Below are 12,500 nucleotides of genomic sequence, written 5' to 3' on the forward strand. Positions count from 1 at the left end.
TAGTAGTAGTAGCAGTAGTAGTAGTATTAATAGTAGTAGTAGTAGCAGTAACAGCAACAGTAATAGCAGCAGTAGCAGCAACAGCGGCAGCAGTCCTCCTCCTCCTCCCTGAGGATGTGAGATCTATAAAACACCGGCGGGCTGTGATGCAGCAGACGGCAGCTGTAATTAAATGCTGGATGGTTATTGTTTCTTCTGAGGTCTCCTCATCATTTCACACCTCACTGCCTCCTCCCTCAGGCCTCCACACTGCTGACGCTGAGCATCAGCAGAGTTCAGCTGGCCGGCAGCGCCTCCACTAACTGATGAACTCTCACATCTAGACGCCAACGTGAGCAAAGAGATGTTCTTATATTAATGCAGCAGTTAATATGATGGAACAGGAGAACTGTTCACACCGCCTCCTCCTACTGTCAGACATCACAGATTAGATACTGAGGCAATAACAATAAACCGTAAAGCTGTTTATGACCGTAGTATTGTGTTTATTCATCAGTAGTTAGTGTTGGTGGTATTTAAACTAGAGATGATGTACAATGCAGCGAACAGAAGCACTAATCCTCATTTCATTATTTTAATTACAGTCAGATGATTCAGACAATAGACAGTTCTACAGTCAATACACTCAGAACTGAAACTTTATGAACTGATCGTTCATCGCCTCCAACCGGACGCAAGACTTTACAATAATCAGGCCGACGCTGTCGTCCAAAGTCACCTACAAGCCATCACCACACCTACCTACCTACCTACCTACCTACCTACCTACCTATACCTACCTACCTACCTACCTACCTACCTACCTTCCTACCTAGCTTCCTAGCTGTTCTCTCTCTCCCTGATAAACTCTTGTATCTGTAGAACATTTGAACGTATCGTTGCTTTAAGGCTTCAGAGCTCTCGAGTGTGTAGATGTGTGTGTGTAGGTTATTTATGTGTGTGTGTGTGTGTGTGTGTGTAGATGTGTGTGTAGATGTGTGTGTGTGTGAGTGTGTAGATGTGTGTAGATGTGTGTAGATGTGTGTGTGTGTGTGTGGGGGGGTATAATTGAACAGAATCTGTTTTCCACTCGGCTGATTCTTTGTGTGTGTGTGTGTGTGTACTGAAGTGTGAGACATTAAGTGTGTGTGTGTGTGTGTGTGCGGTTATCTCAAGTGAGTCCAAATTACTTTTTTTCCACCTCATTAGTGACATCATCACCCCCCCCGCCTCACTGCACAACGCCAACCTGGATGTGTGTGTGCGTGTGTTGTGTGTGTTGTGTGTGTTGTGTGCGTGTGTGTGTGCGTGTGTGTTGTGTGTGTGTGTGGCTCTTTTATCAGGCTCTGTAGACGACGACCAGACAGATCTAATACAGGTCCTTCTAGGCAGCAATCTACGTAAAACACAGCAATCTAAAGGATTGCTACGAGGTGCACGGTGCACGGTGACCGGACGAATAAAATTCCTCAGATTGCCTCATTAAAAGAAGTGAAATGTTGAAATGAAGAATAAAGAATGAAAGGATCTAGTAGCTCAGGGAGAGGGTAATTAAAGGATCCAGTAGCTCAGGGAGAGGGTAATGAAAGGATCCAGTAGCTCAGGGAGAGGGTAATGAAAGGATCCAGTAGCTCAGGGAGAGGGTAATGAAAGGATCCAGTAGCTCAGGGAGAGGGTAATAAAAGGATCCAGTAGCTCAGGGAGAGGGTAATGAAAGGATCCAGTAGCTCAGGGAGAGGATAATGAAAGGATCCAGTAGCTCAGGGAGAGGGTAATGAAAGGATCCAGTAGCTCAGGGAGAGGGTATTGAAAGGATCCAGTAGCTCAGGGAGCGGGTATTGAAAGGATCCAGTAGCTCAGGGAGCGGGTAATGAAAGGATCCAGTAGCTCAGGGAGAGGGTAATGAAAGGATCCAGTAGCTCAGGGAGCGGGTAATGAAAGGATCCAGTAGCTCAGGGAGAGGGTAATGAAAGGATCCAGTAGCTCAGGGAGCGGGTATTGAAAGGATCCAGTAGCTCAGGGAGAGGGTAATGAAAGGATCCAGTAGCTCAGGGAGAGGGTAATGAAAGGATCCAGTAGCTCAGGGAGAGGGTAATAAAAGGATCCAGTAGCTCAGGGAGAGGGTAATGAAAGGATCCAGTAGATCAGGGAGAGGGTAATGAAAGGATCCAGTAGCTCAGGGAGAGGGTAATAAAAGGATCCAGTAGCTCAGGGAGCGGGTAATGAAAGGGTCCAGTAGTTCAGGGAGAGGGTAATGAAAGGATCCAGTAGCTCAGGGAGAGGGTAATGAAAGGATCCAGTAGCTCAGGGAGAGGGTAATGAAAGGATCCAGTAGCTCAGGGAGCGGGTAATGAAAGGGTCCAATAGCTCAGGGAGCGGGTAATGAAAGGGTCCAGTAGCTCAGGGAGAGGGTAATGAAACCGTGAGGTTCTACTGAATGTTACACTAAAACCCTTTAAAGGGTCAGATAGCAGCTACCACAGGTAGAACAATACAATATTAAACATAGATCAAAATAAAGATATCTTTCAGGTATATAGGGAGAATAATTCATAACAGGTGAAAGCAGGATGAACAACACACCCTGCAGGTTAGTAGAACTATAGAAGTGCAATAGAAGATGTTAGTGCTGCAGAAAATACAAAACATCAACATCATGCAGTTAGTACTTTAATGTTAAATATATAAATATATCACTATACTGTAAGTATATACAAACAAATCACTGCTATATATATACATATATATAAGGGTTAGACCTATAGATCTATAGATCCAGAGTTAGATCTATAGATCCAGAGTTAGATCTACAGATCCAGAGTTAGACCTATAGATCTATAGATCCAGAGTTAGATCTACAGATCCAGAGTTAGACCTATAGATCCAGAGTTAGACCTATAGATCTATAGTAGGTAGAACAGTTAACAGCCATATTTCTAGAGAAACTACTTCGACCGTCTCGGTCCTCATAAACACATGAAACCTCTCTGTGTGTCCCTGCAGCTCTTTCCCAGATTCCAAAGAGAAATATCCCGACTTCCCCTTTAAGAACGGAGGCGTGGCCGGCGCCATCGAGCTGAAGCGACCCGTCGGCGCCCACTGCCACGGCGCCAAAGCTTCGACGCGGGACGAGAGCGGCGACCGTCTGCTCGCCAAGAAGAAACTCTACATCGCTTCGGCCGTCTGCCTCGTCTTCATGATCGGAGAGGTCATAGGTAAACAATCAGACAGAGAGAGGAACTGATCAATACGTAATCAATAATCAATAATCAATAATCAATGATGTCATAGTTCAGAGAGAGAGAGGAACTGATCAATACGTAATCAATAATCAATGATGTCATAGTTCAGAGAGAGAGAGAGGAACTGATCAATACGTAATCAATAATCAATAATGTCATAGTTCAGAGAGAGAGAGAGAGGAACTGATCAATAGATAATCAATAATCAATATCTCAATGATGTCATAGTTCAGAGAGAGAGAGAGAGAGAGAGAGAGGAACTGATCAATAGATAATCAATAATCAGTGATGTGGTAGATCTAAAGCGAGCCTCCTGATTGGTTCCTGTTGTCCTCCAGGAGGCTACCTGGCTCACAGTCTGGCCATCATGACCGACGCCGCTCACCTGCTGACGGACTTTGGCAGCATGATGGTGAGCCTGTTCTCTCTGTGGATCTCCTCCAGACCGCCAACCAAGACCATGAACTACGGCTGGCACAGATCAGGTCAGGACCAGAGAGCACACCAGGGATGAAGGGATGGAGGGATGGAGGGATGGATGGAGGGATGGAGGGATGGAGGGATGGAGGGAGGGATGAGGGATGGAGGGATGGAGGGATGGAGGGAGGGATGAAGGGATGGAGGGATGGAGGGATGGAGGGAGGGATGAAGGGATGGAGGGATGGAGGGATGGAGGGATGGATGGAGGGATGGAGGGAGGGATGAAGGGATGGAGGGATGGAGGGAGGGATGGAGGGATGGAGGGATGGAGGAATGGAGGGAGGGATGAAGGGATGGAGGGATGGAGGGATGGAGGGATGGATGGAGGGATGGAGGGATGGAGGAATGGAGGGAGGGATGAAGGGATGAGGGATGGAGGGATGGATGGAGGGATGGATGGAGGGATGGAGGGAGGGATGGAGGGATGGATGGATGGATGGATGGAGGGATGGATGGAGGGATGGAGGGATGAATGGATGGAGGGATGGATGGAGGGATGGAGGGATGGATGGAGGGATGGAGGGATGGAGGGATGGATGGAGGGATGGATGGATGGATGGAGGGATGGATGGATGGATGGATGGATGGAGGGATGGATGGATGGAGGGATGGATGGAGGGATGGAGGGATGGATGGAGGGATGGATGGATGGAGGGATGGATGGAGGGATGGATGGATGGATGGATGGATGGATGGATGGAGGGATGGATGGATGGAGGGATGGATGGAGGGATGGAGGGATGGATGGAGGGATGGATGGATGGAGGGATGGAGGGATGGAGGGATGGATGGAGGGATGGATGGATGGAGGGATGGATGGAGGGATGGAGGGATGGAGGGATGGATGGATGGATGGAGGGATGGATGGAGGGATGGATGGATGGATGGAGGGATGGATGGAGGGATGGATGGAGGGATGGAGGGATGGATGGATGGAGGGATGGATGGAGGGATGGATGGATGGAGGGATGGAGGGATGGATGGAGGGATGGAGGGATGGATGGATGGATGGAGGGATGGATGGATGGAGGGATGGATGGGTTAACCGTTAGCCTTTACGTTACCGTGTTACGTTACTTTGCTGTATTCAGAGCAGTGAGCTTGTTAACAACATTCCATCTGGATCTGGTAGTTGGATGTTGGTGCTTCTGAGGGATGCAGTCTGTTATTGAACTTCATGTACTTTAACTAGATAGAGGTGTGTTATTAGGATATCAGTGTTATTAGGATATCAGTGTTATTAGGATATTAGTGTTATTAGGATATCAGTGTTATTAGGATATTAGTGTTATTAGGATATCAGTGTTATTAGGATATTAGTGTTATTAGGATATCAGTGTTATTAGGATATCAGTGTTATTAGGATATCAGTGTTATTAGGATATCAGTGTTATTAGGATATCAGTGTTATTAGGATATCAGTGTTATTAGGATATCAGTGTTATTAGTGATCTTAGGATATAACAGTCTCCTTTCATCCCTCCACAGAGATCCTCGGGGCGTTCATCTCAGTCATTTCCATCTGGATCGTGACGGGAGCGCTGGTCTATTTAGCCATCGAGAGGATCGTACGCAACGACTACGAGATCGACGGCCACGTGATGTTGGTCACCTCCGGCTGCGCCGTCATCGTCAATATAGTGTGAGTTAACTTTGTACATAATGCTGCTAGAATAAAGGATTCATGGAACTCAGCTTGAACACTAGGTTAGAAATAGATCAATATTTCTATAGACTATCAGTGAAGAATCCTGGAATTAAGATCTGATATCCAGTATCAATACCAATATCAACCCACCTCTTCCAGAGAGATCCCTGCAGCAGTCTGAGACTGTTGTTATGAACATCCTGAAGACTATTGTACTTCTTTATTAATGCTTCAACTGGTACAGCTATGATGATATTAAGGTTATTAACAGAACTGCAGCTTCCCCCCCCCCCCGATATCTTTTCATGCTGAAGTCCTGTGATTAAATATTTTCTAGAATGAGTTTGAACTGAGCTGAATGTCGACGTCTCCTCAGACGACGGGTCGTATGATATTTTATGAAAAGCTATTCCTCATGTTTCCTATGAATGTCCAGCAACACGTGTCAGTGTCCGCTCGTCTTTTCAAAATAAAGGTCTGTCTTCACAGGAGACGACTTGGTTATGTTCAGGAACAGATGGCGGTTAGGTGTTAACATAACTACGGAAGGGATGTAACTGAAGTACGGAAGTTACGTGACACATAAATCAATGTTGACTTTGAACACTGCAAGTCAGAAGTCCATAATTCATAGTCGGTATTCCCGACTTCCGAGCTTCAGATCTTCCATCTGCTCGTAAAACATGGACGCCTGCAGCGAACTGATGTCTGTGAGGAACACAAACAACATTATATAACAATATTATATTAATATTATTGTTATATAATAATATCTGTAGTCAAGAACAGGAGGATTTCCTCGTAATAAAACACTGAATATCAGTATAATAATATAATAATACAATAATATAATAATACAATAATATAATAATATAATAATGTAATAATTTAATAATATAATACTATAATACTATAATACTATAATAATATAATAATATAATAATATAATAATGTAATACTATAATACTATAATAATATAATAATATAATAATGTAATACTATAATACTATAATAATATAATAATATAATAATGTAATAATATAATAATATAATAATAAACTAATATAATAATATAATACTATAATACTATAATACTATACTAATATAATAATATAATACTATAATATATAATACTATAATATATAATACTATAATACTATAATATATAATACTATAATACTATAATAATATAATAATATAATAATGTAATACTATAATACTATAATAATACAATAATATAATAATATAATAATATAATACTATAATAATATAATACTATAATAATATAATAATGTAATAATATAATAATGTAATAATTTAATAATATAATACTATAATAGTGACGTGAGGCTGAACATGAGAACTAACTTAACTAAAGTACCTGTTTGTCTCTCCGCAGCATGGCGTACATCCTCCATCACTCCACCACCTTCCACGCCCACGGCAGCGGTTACCACCAGATCGACGAGGGCAGCCAGAGTCCCGCCGCTCACGGCCACTCCCACGCGCTCCTCGGTGGCCACGCCAACACCAGCGTCCGCGCCGCCTTCATCCACGTGGTCGGAGACCTGCTGCAGAGCGTCGGCGTCATGGTGGCGGCGATCATCATCTACTTTCGGGTCAGATATAGGATCACATTCATGTTACGTTACCTTGTTACGTAACCTTGTTACGTTACCGTGTTACGTTACCTTGTTACGTTACCTTGTTACGTTACCTTGTTACGTTACCGTGTTACGTTACCGTGTTACGTTACCTTGTTACGTTACTTTGTTACGTTACCTTGTTACGTTACCTTGTTACGTTACCGTGTTACGTTACCGTGTTACGTTACCTTGTTACGTCACTTTGTTACGTCACTTTGTTACGTCACTTTGTTACGTCACTTTGTTACGTCACCTTGTTACGTCACCTTGTTACGTCACCTTGTTACGTCACCATGTTACGTCACCTTGTTACGTCACTTTGTTACGTCACTTTGTTACGTCACTTTGTTACGTCACTTTGTTACGTCACTTTGTTACGTCACTTTGTTACGTCACCTTGTTACGTCACCTTGTTACGTCACCTTGTTACGTCACCATGTTACGTCACCTTGTTACGTTACCTTGTTACGTTACCTTGTTACGTTACCTTGTTACGTTACCGTGTTACGTTACCGTGTTACGTTACCTTGTTATGTAACATTGTTACGTTACCGTGTTACGTTACCGTGTTACGTTACCTTGTTACGTTACCTTGTTACGTTACCTTGTTACGTTACCTTGTTACGTTACCGTGTTACGTTACCTTGTTACGTTACCTTGTTACGTTACCGTGTTACGTTACCTTGTTACGTTACCTTGTTACGTTACCTTGTTACGTTACCTTGTTACGTTACCTTGTTACGTTACCGTGTTACGTTACCTTGTTACGTTACCTTGTTACGTTACCGTGTTACGTTACCGTGTTACGTTACCTTGTTACGTCACTTTGTTACGTCACTTTGTTACGTCACTTTGTTACGTCACTTTGTTACGTCACCTTGTTACGTCACCTTGTTACGTCACCTTGTTACGTCACCATGTTACGTTACCTTGTTACGTTACCTTGTTACGTTACCTTGTTACGTTACCTTGTTACGTAACCTTGTTACGTTACCGTGTTACGTTACCGTGTTACGTTACCTTGTTACGTTACCTTGTTACGTTACCTTGTTACGTTACCTTGTTACGTTACCTTGTTACGTTACCGTGTTACGTTACCGTGTTACGTTACTTTGTTACGTTACCTTGTTACGTTACCGTGTTACGTTACCTTGTTACGTTACCTTGTTACGTTACCTTGTTACGTTACCTTGTTACGTTACCTTGTTACGTTACCGTGTTACGTTACCGTGTTACGTTACCTTGTTACGTTACTTTGTTACGTTACCTTGTTACGTTACCGTGTTACGTTACCTTGTTACGTTACCTTGTTACGTTACCTTGTTACGTTACCTTGTTACGTTACCTTGTTACGTTACCGTGTTACGTTACCGTGTTACGTTACCTTGTTACGTTACTTTGTTACGTTACTTTGTTACGTTACCTTGTTACGTTACCTTGTTACGTTACCTTGTTACGTTACCTTGTTACGTTACTTTGTTACGTTACCTTGTTACGTTACCTTGTTACGTTACCTTGTTACGTTACCGTGTTACGTTACCGTGTTACGTTACTTTGTTACGTTACCTTGTTACGTTACCGTGTTACGTTACCTTGTTACGTTACCTTGTTACGTTACCTTGTTACGTTACCTTGTTACGTTACCGTGTTACGTTACCGTGTTACGTTACCTTGTTACGTTACTTTGTTACGTTACTTTGTTACGTTACCTTGTTACGTTACCTTGTTACATTACCTTGTTACGTTACCTTGTTACGTTACTTTGTTACGTTACCTTGTTACGTTACCTTGTTACGTTACCTTGTTACGTTACCGTGTTACGTTACCGTGTTACGTTACCGTGTTACGTTACCTTGTTACGTCGCTTTGTTACGTCGCTTTGTTACGTCGCTTTGTTACGTCACTTTGTTACGTCACTTTGTTACGTCACCTTGTTACGTCACCTTGTTACGTCACCTTGTTACGTCACCATGTTACGTTACCTTGTTACGTTACCTTGTTACGTTACCTTGTTACGTTACCTTGTTACGTTACCGTGTTACGTTACCGTGTTACGTTACCTTGTTATGTAACCTTGTTACGTTACCGTGTTACGTTACCGTGTTACGTTACCTTGTTACGTTACCTTGTTACGTTACCTTGTTACGTTACCTTGTTACGTTACCTTGTTACGTTACCGTGTTACGTTACCGTGTTACGTTACTTTGTTACGTTACCTTGTTACGTTACCGTGTTACGTTACCTTGTTACGTTACCTTGTTACGTTACCTTGTTACGTTACCTTGTTACGTTACCTTGTTACGTTACCGTGTTACGTTACCGTGTTACGTTACCTTGTTACGTTACTTTGTTACGTTACCTTGTTACGTTACCTTGTTACGTTACCTTGTTACGTTACCGTGTTACGTTACCGTGTTACGTTACCTTGTTACGTCACTTTGTTACGTCACTTTGTTACGTCACTTTGTTACGTCACCTTGTTACGTCACCTTGTTACGTCACCATGTTACGTCACCTTGTTACGTCACTTTGTTACGTCACTTTGTTACGTCACTTTGTTACGTCACCTTGTTACGTCACCTTGTTACGTCACCTTGTTACGTCACCATGTTACGTTATCTTGTTACGTTACCTTGTTACGTTACCTTGTTACGTTACCATGTTACGTCACTTTGTTACGTCACTTTGTTACGTCACTTTGTTACATACTTTGTTCGGGTCAGATATAAGATCACATTCCTGTCAGGGTGACACCGAGATGTCAGTTTGCTGATATTGGCGATTTGAATAAAAAAATGTAAATATGATCCTTTATGATGACGTTTTACATGAATAATCCTTTGACTAGTTTATGGTCTAAATACTGTTACAGGAGCTTTTCTATGAAATTCACAGGAAAACTCTGAATATATTTTACATTTTTAGGATGAAAATATTCCATTGGACCTGAATATTCTCTGTATAATACAGCTTTAATACCACAAACAGGCATTTTCATGGTTATTCTAAAGCATCCTGGTCGTGTTATTAAAGGGTTAAATATTCCCGTCATCATGCAACATGTTCCCGTTCCTTTAGGCCCGGAGGCACTTCACTGGCTGCTGACTGGAAAACACCATCTGATGCCCTTTAAAGTCTCCGTTAACCTCCTTTCTGTCTCGTCTGTCTTCCAGCCGGAGTATAAAGTGGCCGATCCCATCTGTACCTTCCTGTTCTCCGTCTTCGTCCTCTGCACCACCGTCACCATCCTCAGAGACGTCTTCAGGATCCTCATGGAAGGTACGTCACCTGGACATCCATCAGAAAACATGTGATTCAACGAGCCAATCAGAGGTGGCTCCCCTTCCTATGTCACACGCAGGCTCATTAGAATATACCAGCCAATCAGAGGTGGCTCCCCTTCCTATGTCACACGCAGGCTCATTAGAATATACCAGCCAATCAGAGCAGACTGGGCTTCTTAAAGAGACAGGTGTGGTTCAGACAGAGGGTGAATACAGGTATATTATATATATAGACAGGGAAGAGACCTTTGGTGAGGCTGTGTTGTCGTCCGGGTGGTAACCGTAGTAACTTAAACACGCCATATGGCGCCACAACCAGGTTGAGATCACAAAAAGGAAAATAAGGTGTGAGAAATGACCATAAATCAGGAGAATGTGACCGCGGGAGAAAACCGGGAGAGGACGATGAAAAACGAGAGTCTCCCGCGAAAATCAGGAGGGTTGACAAGAATAAACACGAGAGAGTAAAAACACGAGAGAGTAAAAACACGAGAGAGTGGCGTCGATCTTCCGTTCTGAGTTTCAGGAAGGATATAAAATATACAAATATACTCAGAACTGCTCCTTTAAGACGGCTCGTGAGCTGAAGGGAGATTTATGACCAGCTCAGAACACACAGCTGTTCTCCTCGCCTGCAGCCATCATCCAGCTGTCCAGTCTGGACCTGATCTGACAAGGTCAACAAGGTCAACAAGGTCAACACGGTCAACAAAGTCAACACGGTCAACAAGGTCAACAAGGTCAACAAGGTCAACAAAGTCAACACGGTCAACAAGGTCAACAAAGTCAACACGGTCAACAAGGTCAACAAAGTCAACACGGTCAACAAGGTCAACAAAGTCAACACGGTCAACAAGGTCAACAAAGTCAACACGGTCAACAAGGTCAACAAGGTCAACACGGTCAACACGGTCAACAAAGTCAACACGGTCAACAAGGTCAACACGGTCAACAAGGTCAACAAAGTCAACACGGTCAACAAGGTCAACACGGTCAACAAGGTCAACAAAGTCAACACGGTCAACAAGGTCAACACGGTCAACAAGGTCAACAAAGTCAACACGGTCAACAAAGTCAACACGGTCAACAAGGTCAACAAGGTCAACAAAGTCAACAAGGTCAACAAGGTCAACAAGGTCAACAAGGTCAACAAAGTCAACAAGGTCAACAAGGTCAACACGGTCAACAAGGTCAACGTCACATGATGCTTCATGGTCGCTGCATTCAGGAGCACATTTAGAACATAATTTAGTAACAGCAGAAACAGACCTGGTGTCGATGAGCAACTAGAGGTTATAACACAGGTCACCTGACGAGTGATGAAGAGGAGCTGATTTAACGTTTAGTTGTATTAACATGTATAATCATGATAACCTTATTAGCTGTGTGTTTTGGGGTTTATTGTGTATGAATGTGTTTTCCAGGCGCTCCTAAAGGAATCGAGTTTAACTCGGTGAAGGAGGTTCTGCTGTCAGTGAAGGCCGTGAAGTCCATGCACTCTCTGCACCTCTGGGCTCTGACTCTGGGCCAGGCGCTGGTCTCTGTTCACGTTGCCATAGGTAACCAACACACTGACCTACACACTACACACCGACCTACACACTGACCTACACACTGACCTACACACCGACCTACACACTGACCAACACACCGACCTACACACTACACACCGACCTACACACTGACCTACACACCGATCTACACACTGACCTACACACTGACCTACACACCGACCTACACACTGACCAACACACCGACCTACACACTACACACCGACCTACACACTGACCTACACACTGACCTACACACCGATCTACACACTGACCTACACACTGACCAACACACCGACCTACACACTACACACCGACCTACACACTGACCTACACACCGATCTACATACTGACCTACACACTGACCTACACACTGACCTACACACCGACCTACACACTGACCAACACACCGACCTACACACTACACACCGACCTACACACTGACCTACACACTGACCTACACACCGATCTACACACTGACCTACACACTGACCTACACACCGATCTACACACCGACCTACACACTGACCTACACACCGACCTACACACCGACCTACACACCGACCTACACACCGACCTACACACTGACCTACACACCGACCTACATACTGACCTACACACCGACCTACACACTGACCTACATACTGACCTACACACCGATCTACATACTG

At 43.6% G+C, this 12,500-nt stretch overlaps 1 protein-coding gene across 3 annotated transcripts in view; it reads left to right on the plus strand.

The window, feature by feature from the left end:
- The window catches only part of slc30a2 (solute carrier family 30 member 2), a 23,818-nt gene that overhangs the window by 7,138 nt on the left and 4,180 nt on the right, over window positions 1-12,500 (plus strand). For 2 of the 3 annotated variants that reach the window (XR_005205990.1, XM_037763194.1), the window contains exons 2-7: window positions 2,983-3,194; window positions 3,560-3,706; window positions 5,190-5,343; window positions 6,749-6,968; window positions 10,169-10,274; window positions 11,704-11,838. Coding sequence is in view for 1 of the 3 variants with exons in the window: in XM_037763194.1 (XP_037619122.1) it covers window positions 2,983-3,194; window positions 3,560-3,706; window positions 5,190-5,343; window positions 6,749-6,968; window positions 10,169-10,274; window positions 11,704-11,838 (974 nt within the window). In the remaining 2 variants the exon portion in view is untranslated. Of the gene's footprint in view, window positions 1-240; window positions 469-2,982; window positions 3,195-3,559; window positions 3,707-5,189; window positions 5,344-6,748; window positions 6,969-10,168; window positions 10,275-11,703; window positions 11,839-12,500 lie in introns of those variants that run through there. The other variant, XR_005205991.1, reaches the window with a different exon arrangement.

Source organism: Sebastes umbrosus, unplaced genomic scaffold (assembly GCF_015220745.1).
Source record: "Sebastes umbrosus isolate fSebUmb1 unplaced genomic scaffold, fSebUmb1.pri scaffold_201_arrow_ctg1, whole genome shotgun sequence".
NCBI classification, from domain to species: Eukaryota; Metazoa; Chordata; class Actinopteri; order Perciformes; family Sebastidae; genus Sebastes; species Sebastes umbrosus.